Source organism: Myotis myotis, unplaced genomic scaffold (assembly GCF_014108235.1).
Source record: "Myotis myotis isolate mMyoMyo1 unplaced genomic scaffold, mMyoMyo1.p scaffold_m19_p_1, whole genome shotgun sequence".
Classification (NCBI taxonomy): Eukaryota; Metazoa; Chordata; class Mammalia; order Chiroptera; family Vespertilionidae; genus Myotis; species Myotis myotis.
In genome coordinates, this window is record NW_023416313.1 from 177,452,471 (window position 1) to 177,467,044 (window position 14,574).

Here is a 14,574-nt window from a genome sequence, read left to right on the forward strand (position 1 = left end):
CATCTGTTTATTGTATTGCGTGTTCACCGTCCAAAGTCAAGTCTCTTTCTTACCATTTATCCCCTCTTTACCCTTTTCTACCTCCCCCCACCGGCTCCCCGATCTCCCTCCCCTCCTCAGTCAGAGAAAGACAAATACCATATGATTTCGCTTATGGGGAATCTAATGAACAAAATAAACAAACAAAATAGAAACAGACTCATAGATACAAAAAAACAGACTGACAGCTGTCGGAGCCCTCCATCATTATTAACCGAACTTCTCACTATCATAGGATTGGAAGAGGAAAGGGGAAACTAAAATGTTATTTGAATATTTAACACTAACTCACACTTGTAAACAATGTGCCAAATGTTTTATTTCTCTCAGTAGTTCATATGCAAATAATAAACTCTCAAAGCATTTTAAAAACACAAAAGACATTATTATACCTTACTAATAAATTATTTCTGTCCCATGGGATTAACCAAATTAAAATGTTACCAATATTTGAAAATTTATTTTTAAGCCAACTTGAGATGAGGAATTCATAATATTTCCTTAGTTCAATGTTTTGTACATGCCATTAGTACAATAAGATTTCTTAAATATTTAGGGCATTGTCAATAACTATGATTCATATGAAAAATAGATATATCAGATTCCTGATTAAGTCCGTTGTAAAACACAAAATACAGCACACCTGCTATGAAATTCTGTTTGTAACGCTCCTTTTCTTAAACTGCAATTAACTACTGATGAATTCTGTTTAATCCTAGAAGTTTTATAAATGATACTTTTCTTCACAGAAAAAAAGAAAGATGTTGAAAAGACAGCAGAGATCACCATACTGTATCAAAGGTCAAATATTTAGGGAATCAGTTATTACCTCCTCTTTTTTGGAATCTGCAGTAAATAATAACTAGAAAAAATTTTTCAGCGTTTTAAGGCCAGTTTTTAAAAAAGCATGAATAAAGATAGTAAAAACATTACCATATGCCAACAAAAACAGAACAAACTAAGTGTGTTCATATCTTCATTTCATCATCAATTCAGTGATTTGAAATAAATGCCATGTTAAAAACCATGAGCAAATTTAAAGATTCATCCAAGGACATTAAGTACTTTTGAGAATTTAAAAAGCTTTAGTAGGCAGTATGTCTTTAATCAGCATAAGCAAGATGCAGAAAGAACAAAAAATACTGTATACTGAATCGATCCTCATAGGCCTGCTCCCTCAAAACACACATCTACCACTTATTTTCCAGGGTTGTTATATGCGCCTTATTTTGCTTATACATAAAGCAACTAGGGGTTTCTCATTCTTCCTTTTAAGTATTTAAAATAAATTTCTAGGCATGCATTATAACTATTCATTTATAATGCCCTTAAAAATCTTTCAACTTATGAAAAACAATTTCTGGAGATATAAAACTATGAAACTTTTCATACTTCTAAATCTTTAAAACTTAAAGTGCAATAGTTTCATGTATCAGCAAATTATAGTTGTGCCATATAAATTCATCTTGAAAGGACATGTAAATAATTTCCAAAATTTTGTAAATGGTACATTATAGAGAGCAGAGCATTGATATTTTAAGTTTTGATTTTTCATGTCTTTATATTATAATGCAAGGAGGGAAAATAAGCACCAAACCAAGACATTTTTATTAGGAGAACAATGTTTTTCATGAGGAAAAAAAAAAAGGAAACATCATGTCTCCCTTTAGTGGCTTCTCTTCAGTCAACTGCCGCATTTACCAAAAATGTTAGTTCAGTTACTGAACAAAGTATCCAATATTTGTCCAAAGGTTTGTCCAAAACCTCTCAAATAACAATTTGAATCTGAGCTCCTTTCTTATTCTCAAGTAAAGGCTTTATTTACAAACAAGTCTATTATCATTTGATTCACAATATTAACATTAATGGAAATTTCACTCAGAAGTGATATTTCTTTAAGGGTCTGACCCATTTCGTGGCACTGTAGAGTGGATTATTAACATACACATGGCTACAAAATTAGAGTCAAAATCAAAGGAAAAAAACATGGAAAACCAAGTATCCGGCTATTCTAGAAAAAAAAAATCTACAACTAAAGGATTGCTTAAAATGTTCTCTTTGGTAAGATAAAGAAGGGTGCTTCACAGACATGACTGATTTTCTCCCAGGAGCAGCCCTAGGATCTGTGATTACAAGGTACTTAGGGCCTGAGAAGTTTCAGTGATGACTGTTTCCTCAAGTTTTGCTGGTGTCTCATGGACTGTGCATCCTCAATGGCATGACATGCTCTCTGCAAAATAAAGTATTTATTATAAATGGTAAAGAGAAGTGCAAGCTAATTTGGTGGAAGAGAAAGGTACAAACGCAAGAGCTGGAGCTTTCCACACAGGTCCAAGAGCCAAGGACAAGAATACACCACACGTGTAACGCAAAATAAGGCTCTTCCGGCATACTGAGCCCAGTATATTATTTTAAGCTCATATATCCATCCGAACATAACTGGAAGATCTTTTGGCAGAAATAATGGGTATTGGTAACTATAACCTATTTTTTAAAATACCTTTCAGCTAAAACACTGAGGGGATGTTCTTTGAAATAAGTTGTTTACCTCTGCTGTGGTGGTATCCAGCAGGTAAATTTTCCGGAGGCAGGATTGATTGGCACTATCTTTTTTGTGGAACATACTCTGATCCTATTTCAAAAGAAAGAATGACAGAAAAGATTATTTTGGAGAAGAAGAAAACATTCATAACCTTTAATTGGATGCTTAAATGTCAATTGTATTTTATAACCATATAAAATACACATAGTCAGGTAGAATAAAAAATAAGTCATTTTGGTACAAGAACAGTGGTTCCATCTGTGAGTTAGAATTTATGAAATTGGAGGAGTACGCATCTATCTGTATAAAACAATGACTTTTTGCAAGCTATGATATTTACCATCACATCTGACAAATCAAAAAACCCTTCCTTCATTTCCGTGGCTGATAGATAAAATTCTTATATAATGCAAAATACATTGGGCTGATTCTCACCACTGATGTGAAAGGGAAGTGATAAACAAGGAAACTGTAATATATCTGCACAGTGACACATTCTTTCCTAGCTTGAAAACTACATCTCATTTACTAAGGCACTCTACATTTTGACACTCTACAAGGAGGGAAGGCTGGAATACCAAATACTACAGTTTCATAGTAGTTTCTTTCATTTGTAAACTTCTATGAAAGAAAACATAAATTAAAAAATAATAGTACTTGCATCTCTAACTGTTAAATTTTATGATAAATGTTTTTCACATAGATTCAGTAATAGAGATAACATCGTTACTGTTCAGGAAAAACACCATCTTTGGAGTGACAATTTTTAGTTTCTTGTAAAGAGGTTAAAATAAATTTATAATACATCATATATAACAAAATATATATATTTCAAAGTAAAGTGAGTCTGAGAACTAAGCAAAAGATGGGCTATCACTTTTGCTAATTACCTGCTATATAATTAAAGTTATCCCTTAGAAAATGATGGGGAGGAAATACTTGAAAGTATTATTCTATACTTTAATTGTTTAGCATTCTAAAAATGCCAAATATCATAAAACATGGGTGTTTTAGACATTATATTTATAATAACCTCCTAAATGCCTAAAAAATGGAATCTTTCCAGAAGTACCTGAGATTAGAGCAAAACAGATATTCATATGAAATTAAAAAGACCTTTTATTTACTAATGCTTCATTCTCTCCAAAGAGGAAGTATCAGCACCCTAGAATTATCAGTAGATAGAATTGATATTTCACTCCACACAATCAAGGATTGCCAGAAAATAGTGTACAGTATATCAATAAATCAATTATACCTTTTCTTACATTTCAACCAACAACAATCCTTCAAATATTTTGTGTAGTTAACTTTAAAAAAAAAAGAGTCAAAAACATTGGTTTCCACTCATTTAACAAATTCTTGGCTCTAAAAATGTGACTCAAGTTTTCTTACCTTAACTGAAATGGTTAGCAGGTTTCCGTTGACACTAGGAGGAAATACAAAATCTTCAAATAGACACTGCCAGTCTATGCACATAAGGCCAAGAATTTCAACCTCCTTTATACACACCACTCGCCTATTTTGCAAAAGGAAACAAAAATATAAGATAAAGATTGTTAATGATTATTGCTAATATTTTACTCTGCTGGATGGAACAGGTAGTAGTACTCAGTAAACAATATAACTTGGCATTAAAAATAGTATGCTTCACATAAAAAGTCTAGATAAAGAGCAAATATGGCACCTACCAATTAACAAAGCAGACTTTCAAAAATTTTGCTTCTGCTAATCTTGCAAAATTTACAAAAGTGTCATTTTTTTTAAAACTGAGCAAAAAACTGAAATCATCTTTTAAACACACAGAAACAGGTTGTACTCTCATCTGGCAAGCAATAAAGGCAGAAGCTCCTGAAAATGTCTTACTTGGAAAATTATTAATTGCTCTTTACTGTCAATCATTTATGCCTTCCAGTCAAGAAAGAATGTGCAGGAAATGTCACAAACCTCAAATGTCAGCAAAGATTCATGTTAGACCTACTAATAAATATCAGGCTTGAATACTTTAACACTAATGTACTATATCACAGAGTAAGTATCCCATTTTACTCAATTGCAATAAAAAAACAACAATTGTTAAAGTGTATACACATTGATTTCCCAGTGTGTGATTCAGATTAATTACCAATATAACTACACTTGGCTCTAAAGGGTCTCTAACAGAAAGCAAAACTAGGAAAGTAGAACTGTTAATTCTACAGTAGCTAGGGTGCCAGAGAAACAAAAAGGATAGGGTTTCTGCTTGAGAGGTACTCGGAGGCTAGAGGGGAAATAAACATGTAAATAAATAAAACAGGTGAGTGAGACAGCAGAGTGTGCAGAAAAATTCTGACGCACAGAGAGGAGGCCTGATTGTGCTGGTAAAGTAGGTGGCGCTAAGAGCTGATTCTCAAAGCAAAGAGGTTTCTAGGTGGGAAAGGGAAATTCAAGCCCAGACAAAGGGACCTGGGCACTGACATACACAGCGCTACAAAAAAGGGAGGTTTATCCGAGGAATGTGGGGGACTAGCTAGAGCACCAGGGATATACAGAGGTGAGAGAATTTGCTTAGTGACAGATCTGGAGGGGATTGTTTTTCCATTTTAAGAAATTTTGACTTTAACCTACAGGCAATGGGAAGTGACATGATATAATTCCTTACTTCAGAGTCAGCTCTAGTGGTCATGGAGGAGAGGTGGGGTAGATAATCAAGGTAGGAAGTTATGTTAATAATCCAATCAGGAAACAGTGAGAGCCTCAATTAAAGCAGTGGCTGTGAGAAGGGGTGGGGGGGGGCTCAATTCTAGATATTTAAAAGGTAGACTGTCCTATGAACTTGGTGACCAATGGAGTATGGGAACCAAAATAGACCCGTGGCACCACAATTCGCAGCAGAGATGCTAGTAAAATTTTGGGCTTGTTTGGGATTGTCTTGTGCACTGTAGGGAGTTCGGCACCCCTAGCCCCAGTCTACTAAACGCCCTCCCATCACTAGGACAACCTCCAATACATTCCAAACAGTCTCTAGGAACTGGGTTCCACTCCCCCTTCCTCCTGCCCTAGTAGAGATCAGATGATGGAGTTCAAACTCAAAGATACCCATTACAAATCAGTGTCAAATGCAATTCACCATTCCAACCCTCTCAAAACTCTCCCTTCTCTTGATCACACCAATAATATTATTGTTCTTCTTCCACCTTAAATCTCCTTTATTTTCCTTCTCTGTGTTTACCACAACACCTCAGGGTCCAAGATCTCAACTTCAAATCTTTATCCAAACATCAAGGGTCTATATCTGTGTCTCTGCTACTGAGGCATCTATACTTTGACATCTCAAAGCCACATCGAAGTCAGTCAATTCAAACAAAATTTTAAAAATCGTCGTTTCACTCAAATTACTGTAAATGGTAATACCCACACTCTTGCTATTCAAGCCCCAAACCACAAAGTTATCTTGCGTTCCCTTCTCCTTCACGTTCACTCAGTCACCAAGCCCTGGTCCAGTCAGGGTGCCCCTCTGCATCCATCCTCATTCTTTTAGGTTTGTCCCTCATCAGTTCCTATCAGGACAACCACAATCTCTGATGTAGAGAGAATTCCAAGATGATCAGGTCATGAGGGTAAAGCCCTCATGAATGGAATTAGTGCCCTTATAAAAAAGGCCTGAGAAAACGCCCTTGCACCTTCTACCACATGAGGACACGGTGGGAAGAACCATTTAGGAACCAGGAAGTGGGCCCTCACCAGACACAGACAGCACCGTGATCTTGGACCTCCCAGCCTCCAGAACTGTGAGAAATAACAATCTGTTGTTAAGCCACCTGTCTCTGGTATTTTGGGAATAGCAGTCCAAACAGACTAAGACAGATGGTTTTTTTAAAAAAAGTCTGCTCAGAGAACAATTTCCTAATGAAGATTACTAAAATAAAATATTATGTAGGAGTTAGGACCAACTAGTAGAACTGCAGGCTAATAAATTTAGGTCAGGAGAACTCATATTTTATTTCTATTAACTGATTAAAAAATATCAAGACAAAATTTTGGATGAATTTCAATATAGAAAAATTAAAAGTCCTATGTATTGAAAAACTCATTAAAATGTTAATGATATATTGGGTAAAAGGGGCTAATATCATTAATTTATATAATTCTTTTTAAATTCAGTAAGAAAAAGACTAACATAATGAAAAACGAGTAAAGGATATGAATAAGCAATTCACAGAATATAAAATACAAATGGAAGGATGAATGTTTTAAAATATTCATACTCATTATTTTCTACCCATTAAATTAGCAAAAACAAAAAAGTTTAAATAACATCTCATCTTGCAAAACATAAGAGAAAGGATACCCCCAGGTACTATTAGTTGTATGTAAAAAAACTGACACAGCCTTTCTGATAAAATAACTTGGCAAAAATAGAAATAGCATCAAAAGTCTTCACAACTTTTAAATCAACAATCCCACTGATAACAATTTATCTGAAAGAAATAATTATAGAAAAAATACTTAGCTGCAAAGATGTGTTCATAATAATACAATATTGGGAAAGAGAAAATCAAATGTCAAATAGGCAGCATTTGAATAAGTTATAGTATATCCATAAATACCATATTATATACTCATTAAATATCATGTTGTCACAGAATATTTAATGGTTTGGCAAGATGATCACAAATATACTTTTAGGTGAAAAACCTAGGTTAATTAAATGTATATGGTGCAGTTTTTTTATACATAGTTTTTATAAAATACATATACTACAAAAATCTGATATACCAGCTAGTATTTCTGGATGAAGGGACCGCTGCTAAAGGTTATTTTTACTGGTTATCATTGAAATCAGGACATTTTTCAGAATGAAAGGGATAGCCACTAATAATTACATTGGGACAAAAAGTAAAACCAGCTCTGTCCAAGGCTAACCGCAGCTTTAGTTATTTTCATTTTCTTAATTATTTTCTATATCAGGAGTGGGCAAACTATGGCCTCTAAGCCAAATCCAGTCCATGGCCTGTTTTAGTAAATAAATTTTACTGGAACACAGCCACAGCCACCCTGTTCATTACCTATTGTTCCTGGCTGTTTTCCCACTACAAGGGCAGAGTTTAATATAGACCGGAAACATGAGATGGCTTTTGAAGCCTAAATTCTTAGTACTGGCCCTTTAAGGAAATTGGGTTGACTCCTGATCTATATTATCTACAATGAATAAGCATAACTTTAGCTTAATAAAAATTCAGCTTAATAAAACTTGCGTTATTTTTAAATGCTGATTTTGGTAGCAATGCTATTTTATGTACAACATTAAAAATCAAACAGATCAAAATATTGACAACCACCTGAATCAAAGAAATTTCTGTTAGAGTCTACTACAAGGAGACTATGTCATTGTCCTGGTCAGGAATGTTATTTTTCTGATTGTCTTCTGAAAAACTCTAAGAGAGACTGCATTTAAAATTATCATGATTTTTCAATTTACTTGAAGAAAAACCAAAAGTTTAATCTATAATAATAAAAGCATAATATGCTAATTAGCCCAGAGGGAAGCTGGTGCCGGCAGCCAGGGGAAGGAAGGCCTACTCTTGCACGAATTCCATGCATCGGACCTCTAGTGTATTAATAATGTATACAGCACTATTCCCATAAAATGCCTAATCAAACAAATATTAAGTATTACCAAACAAAAAACAAAAATTTAACATTTCCATTGCCCAGTGTTGATACACAATTTTAAAATGAATTAACACACTGCTACTGCAGCTAAGTACAATACACAATACAAATAAACATTGTTTTTGGTCTAGTCTAATGGATGTAATATAAAATTTTAAGCATAAAAAATAAATGATTACTTGTCAAACCTGCCAAAACTGCTTCTTAGATTGTGAGTATTTTGAAAATATTGTGAGTATTTTAATTTCTTAATTAATGGGCAAATCAGATGACCGATTCTCTTTCTAAAAAGGCTTGTAGAGCCCTGGCTGGTGTGGCACGGTGGGTTGGGTATCATCTCCTACACTAGGAGGCTGAGGTTCAATTCCCAGTCAAGGGCACATGCTGGCTTGATCCCCAGTGGGGGGCGTGCAAGAGGCAGATCAATGTTGTGTTTTCACATGGAAGTCTCTCTTTCTCTCTCTCTCTAAAAACCCATGAACTATTTTTTTAAAAAACTTGTAGGTTTAAGTGTAAATCCTATCATTTTAGCTTTACTTTCTCTCCTTCCCAATCAAATATATTTAAATGCATTAGTAAGAAACCTAATGCAGATTTTGCTTACGGTAAGTACTTTGCCTTAGTCCTACAAAATTACATAACTTAGAAAGTTTTGAAAATTATTAATCTATAATTATCATATTATCATTTTGGAATAAGTGACATAGAGAAAATAAACAGTAGTTCAAAGTTCTTTTACTTGGAAAAATTGTCTACAACTCCCAAAACACTTAGAAAAAAATGGAATAAAACTACAAAAATAATTATCATCCTTTAAAAAAGCTATGCTTATCATCCAAAATAAAACTTAGTGAGAAAAAGTGATTCATGGATTCACCCTCCATAAGTAAATTTATAATCTATAATAATAAAAGGGTAATATGCTAATTAGACTGGACATCATTCCGGATGTCCTTCCTGACAAAGCCGGAGCAGGGGGAAAGATGGCCAGGATCCCAGGAGCCTGCGAGCAGCCTGAGGAAAGCCAGCTGGGGTCCCTGGTGCCTGTGGGCGGCCAGAGGAGAGAAGCAGCCCGGGTGCCGGGTGCTGGAGGGAAGCCGGTGCTGGCAGCCAGGGGAAGGAAGGCCTACTCTTGCATGAATTTTTGTGCATCAGGCCTCTAGTTCACATATAATCATATGGCTATTGAATTTATGAAATCTATTCTAGACACTATTTTTTAGTAGTTTTGTGACTTAGATAAGCCCCTAAGCCAGCCATGGGCAAACTACGGCCCGCAGGCTGGATCCGGCCCGTTTGAAATGAATAAAACTAAAAAAAAAAAAGACCGTACCCTTTTATGTAATGATGTTTACTTTGAATTTATATTAGTTCACACAAACACTCCATCCATGCTTTTGTTCCGGCCCTCCGGTCCAGTTTAAGAACCCATTGTGGCCCTCGAGTCAAAAAGTTTGCCCACCCCTGCCCTAAGCCATGCTGATTCATAGTTTCAGCACTCCAAAATGAGAGGGTCTGAACTGATGATCTCAAAGGACTCATCAGCTCAGTGTTTTTGCGAGTCTATGACAATGAACATTTTGCAGTTGGAATATAGTTCTCCACATCCTCTAACATTTTAGTCTTCAAAATTCTTAAGATCTATATCATTGGCAATTGGAAAGATGTCACTTGAAGTTAATACCTATTTGTAATCATAAGGACAGTCCTCTTGCTTCCAGAAATAGCGCAATGATATCGATACGTCTCTCCTTCTAACTTTTTGACATGATTCTGAAAACAAAACAAAACAAAACAAAAAAACCTCAAGATGTAGATAATACATGCATTCAAACAGTATTTTTAATATTGTATATTAGCTAATTTTAATAACAATGATAGGAAAAATATTAGGAACAAAGCACAATTCCACATATTCTCATGTGAGGCTAAAAAAATATTCATCACATGTTTATAAATTAACTTCCACTGTTCCTTAAAAGACAAATATGTATTAAATGCTTACTAAGTGATCTTCTGGTAAATTAACATTTCATTCTGTGATAACTTAGAAATTTTAGAATATCTACCAGAAATAATCACACATTTTCATTCATGAGAATATGAACATATGCTAAAACTTGGACATTAATATTACAGGGGTTCTTAACCTGGGGTCCATGGAAACATGTTGGCAGGGCTATGAACTACCTAAAATAGAACATAAAATTTTGAAAATGTGGTTCTGCAACTTCTTTCAGATGATGGTTCATATTTTTCATCTGATATTTTTAAATGTCTGTGATCCTTCTCAAAGGCTAAGAACCACTGCTTTTACATAGAGGTAGATATACACATAATAAAATTCCAAGATAACTGATCAATTTAGTGTTTTGAGTATTTAGTTTTATAGGTTAAATATGCATGAGAAGTATATGTATGTATCAAATTATGTTCCTGAGAGAGAAGAAAATTTAATATAAAAACACATAAAAAATTTCTAAGACTTCAAATAGCTGTTACAATTTATTGCTAACAATTACAAACATAAAATAATTCAAGTATAAATAGTAGCACATTAAAATACATTTGTTTACATTTCAACTATCTCAAAACTACTTAAATTAGTCAACACATTAAAAACAAACAGTTATGTTTTATAACTAATGTTAATGAAATATTATTGACATTATCTGTAACGTATAAAGATTAGATAATTAAGATATATGTAAACACAAAACATAAATATACCCAATAAATAAGACCTTAATATTCTACCTCCCCCCAAGACCTTAACATTTTATAACTAAGAATAACCAAGAATATAACACCAATATTAAAAGATAATGTAATCAGTAACAATCACAAGCAGATCTGTAATTATTTCCATTTTATTTTATTTTATTTTATTTTTAAATATATTTTATTGATTTTTTTACAGAGAGGAAGGGAGAGAGACAGAGAGTCAGAAACATCGATGAGAGAGAAACATCGATCAGCTGCCTCCTGCACATCTCCTATTGGGGATGTGCCCACAACCAACGTACATGCCCCCGACCGGAATCGAACCCGGGACCTCTCAGTCCGCAGGCCGACGCTCTATCCACTGAGCCAAACCGGTTTCGGCTCCATTTTAAATACACGTTTTTTAAAGGCCCTTGGTTCCCAGTCATTCTTTGACGATTATAAAAAGCTATGGACAGAGATGGATCCTCAAAGAACTGAGGTCTCATCTTCAGAATGAATCTCAGAGAAGCGGAGTTTAACAGTCACTTGTTTTACATCAAGCCTGTGTGAAGTAGCTAAAATCTGTTAACATCTAAATTTAATTTATTTAATAAAGAGAGAATGGAAAATAAATATAATAATTTAGTAAATTTATTTTCAATGTTGGAATGTAAATATGTTAAAATTTTTGGATTTTAGATGCATTATACAAAAAAATACTACCAACTTTCCATCGTTCATGCACTTTCATTAGTTATCAATCTATTGCTATCTTTAAACTATTGAAAGCTTTTAAAGTATAATTTATCACCATAATATACTATAGAAACCTTGTTTTTTAAGCAGTACTAAAATCCACTACACTCTGAGATTCAGATTAAGATAGTCACTGATGGCAGCAAGATACCAGATTAGTTAATAAAATATTCATTCTCTCTTCCCAAAATGCATCTTGAGGAATTTACAATCTTTAGCAAAATCATTCAATTTATATTTCAAGTAAAGTCTAAGGAAATAATACAAGATATGAAAAAGCAGTGTATATAATAATGTTTCATTATTACTGTTATTAAAACAACAGAAACAACTTTAATGTCAAGAATTAGGAATGGTCAAACACACAGTACATGGTTACCTTAATAGATGGTAATGCAAGAACTAAGAATGAAATATTTCTATGAACATGAAAAAATATAATTAAAATGAAAAAGCAAGAAACACCATTTTAAATATTATATGATCATATGTATGTGAACCAAGATGAGTATGAAATAAGATCTGGCCATATAGATATGTATGTGTGTGTGTGTGTGTGTATATATATATATATATATATATATGTGTGTATATATATATATATATATATATATATATATATATATATATATAGTAATTATTCTAGCAGAATAGAGAATAAGCAAAATATATCCTATAAAAACACAGTATATGATTTAGTAACTTTCAAAGCTGGGCATTAAATAATACAGAGCAATAATCAGAAGAAGAAGAAGACAATGGAGAAAATAAAAAAATTCCCAAATAAATATTTAGAATGTACCCATATAACAAATCAAGCCTATGAGGAAATAATTTTATACTCTAGATTTAATATTTAGACATTATGTTATACTTAGTCTCTTAAGGACAGAAGTCTTATTTCTATTGTATATCCAGCACAGTCTAGAGATAATCAATAAATACATCATAAATAACTGATTATAGCAAGATGGGCAAGGGATGAAACAGCCTACACTTGTCACTCATTGAGAAAAATTACCAACTCATCTTATTAATGTACAATCACTCTATTTCTTCCAGTAACTAAAATAGCATATAAAACTTTAAAAGATGTCTGATATTAACAAAAACTAATAAATCAGACAAGGTAACTACATTTAGCTTTAATAATAAAAAGCTTCTTGAAGTTTTGTGCTTATTCATAAGCAGTTGTAAAACGGATCATTACAAGGAAAAGTTTAACAATATAAAAAGCTAAACAAACAGAAAGTAAACAGTAAGTTAAAAAATGTTTAACAAGTTAATACAATTTCCCAAAAATCAAGTCTCATTAAAATTGCAATATATCCAGGTAAATTAAAAATAGTTACTTTTACCTAAGAAGGAAGTGTAATTATTAGTGATGATTAAAGACAGCATCTTGAATTAGTTATTGTACCGGATTCTTACAGAAACTGTATATGCAGGGACTTTTTTTGCCAATTCTCAATTATGTAGGCACAAGAAAAATTTGTCAGCTAGAGTTTTAGGCTGGTCTTTGGATATCATTCTTTTTTCTTTAAAGTGCTTGTTTTAAATGTGAAGCATTTAATTTACTCTTTTGCTAATTATGGTTTAAAATATAATTAAAATGAAAAAATCAAGAAACACCATTTTAAATATTATATGATCATAAGTATATGAATCAAAAATAGATATAATCCAAGTGACCAGCTATATGCTAACAGTTTCATTCTCTTCAAATGTATAACACATTAAATCTAAATTTATACTTTGGTTTCAATTTTGGGGAAAAGAATGATAACTTATTCTGAAAATTAACTATGAAGGCGCTAATTTCAAAATGATCGTTTATGATATTTTGTTCTCATTAAGATAAAGAGGACTTAAAAACAAAAAGCGTTGGCTTTTAAAAATAAATAAATCTATGAATTCAAGTGCCACATAAGCAATTTGCCTAATTACATGTTCAACTTCTATTTACATTAATTAAAAGTAATATAACTGTGAAATTAGCATAACCAACAAGGAGATTCAATTTTTAAAAAGTATAAATGCTAAAGGCTGAGAATGTATGTACATAATTATAAAATGATTGCCATTTATCTAGCAAGAATACCAAGAGTTTTAAAAAGGAAAAAGAGCAAGGAAACACATTCTCAAAATTCACTGACAGACATAGAACAACTAACTGACACTTCAGTTATTAAAACATATGCCCCAGTTAATACTTCCATAACCTGGGTAAATTTAGGGTTATTTATCAAACAAAGTTATGTAATTCCATCATCAGGACTCATAAACCAAAGAATACATAATATATTGTACATAATTTTCCTTTATCCGACTTTAACTGAAATGTACATGAATACCACAAGAAAAGATAAAATTTTCAAAATAATAGTTAAAATGTGTGCTCAATTAAAGTCTTTCACCAACTAAATGGAGAAGAGAGTTGATTTTTCTGCATTATTTAATCTTTTTAATTGATCTCTTACTCCTGTATAGGATTACCATGAATACCACCATTTTTATTTGTAGTCAAGACACTACAATAAAAAGTTCAGATTTTTATTTTAAAAAAAGCTCATGAAAATGGATTCTCAACCTAAATAAATCAAAGACAGTCAATTAATACCACAGTTTGTTTTGATTTTTTAAGGATGAAATCAAGTAGTGGTATAGGAGACATTTACTCCTGTATTTCCAGTTCTTGCTGTGTAGGCAGAAAAAGAAAGAAAATAAAGTTAGAAGCATGCAGATAAATAAAATGTAATCACATATAATAAAAGCCATAGACTAATAACAATGAAGAGTCATTTTATTTTAAAATGAAAGTAGAAAAATATTAATAAATTTATTTTGGGGGAAAGCTAATCATTGGAGTATATTTA

At 32.7% G+C, this 14,574-nt stretch overlaps 1 protein-coding gene across 4 annotated transcripts in view; it reads right to left on the reverse strand.

Moving 5' to 3' along the window:
• Window positions 1–338: 338 nt before the first annotated feature.
• VPS13C (vacuolar protein sorting 13 homolog C) overlaps window positions 339–14,574 on the reverse strand; it is a 194,943-nt gene continuing 180,707 nt past the window's right edge. For 3 of the 4 annotated variants that reach the window (XM_036303625.1, XM_036303615.1, XM_036303605.1), the window contains 4 exons: window positions 9,921–10,009; window positions 3,977–4,100; window positions 2,588–2,671; window positions 339–2,269 (listed from right to left, as the gene is read on the reverse strand). In XM_036303625.1, the coding sequence (XP_036159518.1) occupies window positions 2,180–2,269; window positions 2,588–2,671; window positions 3,977–4,100; window positions 9,921–10,009 (387 nt within the window). In that variant the 3' untranslated portion in view covers window positions 339–2,179. Of the gene's footprint in view, window positions 2,270–2,587; window positions 2,672–3,976; window positions 4,101–9,920; window positions 10,010–14,235; window positions 14,397–14,574 lie in introns of those variants that run through there. The other variant, XM_036303634.1, reaches the window with a different exon arrangement.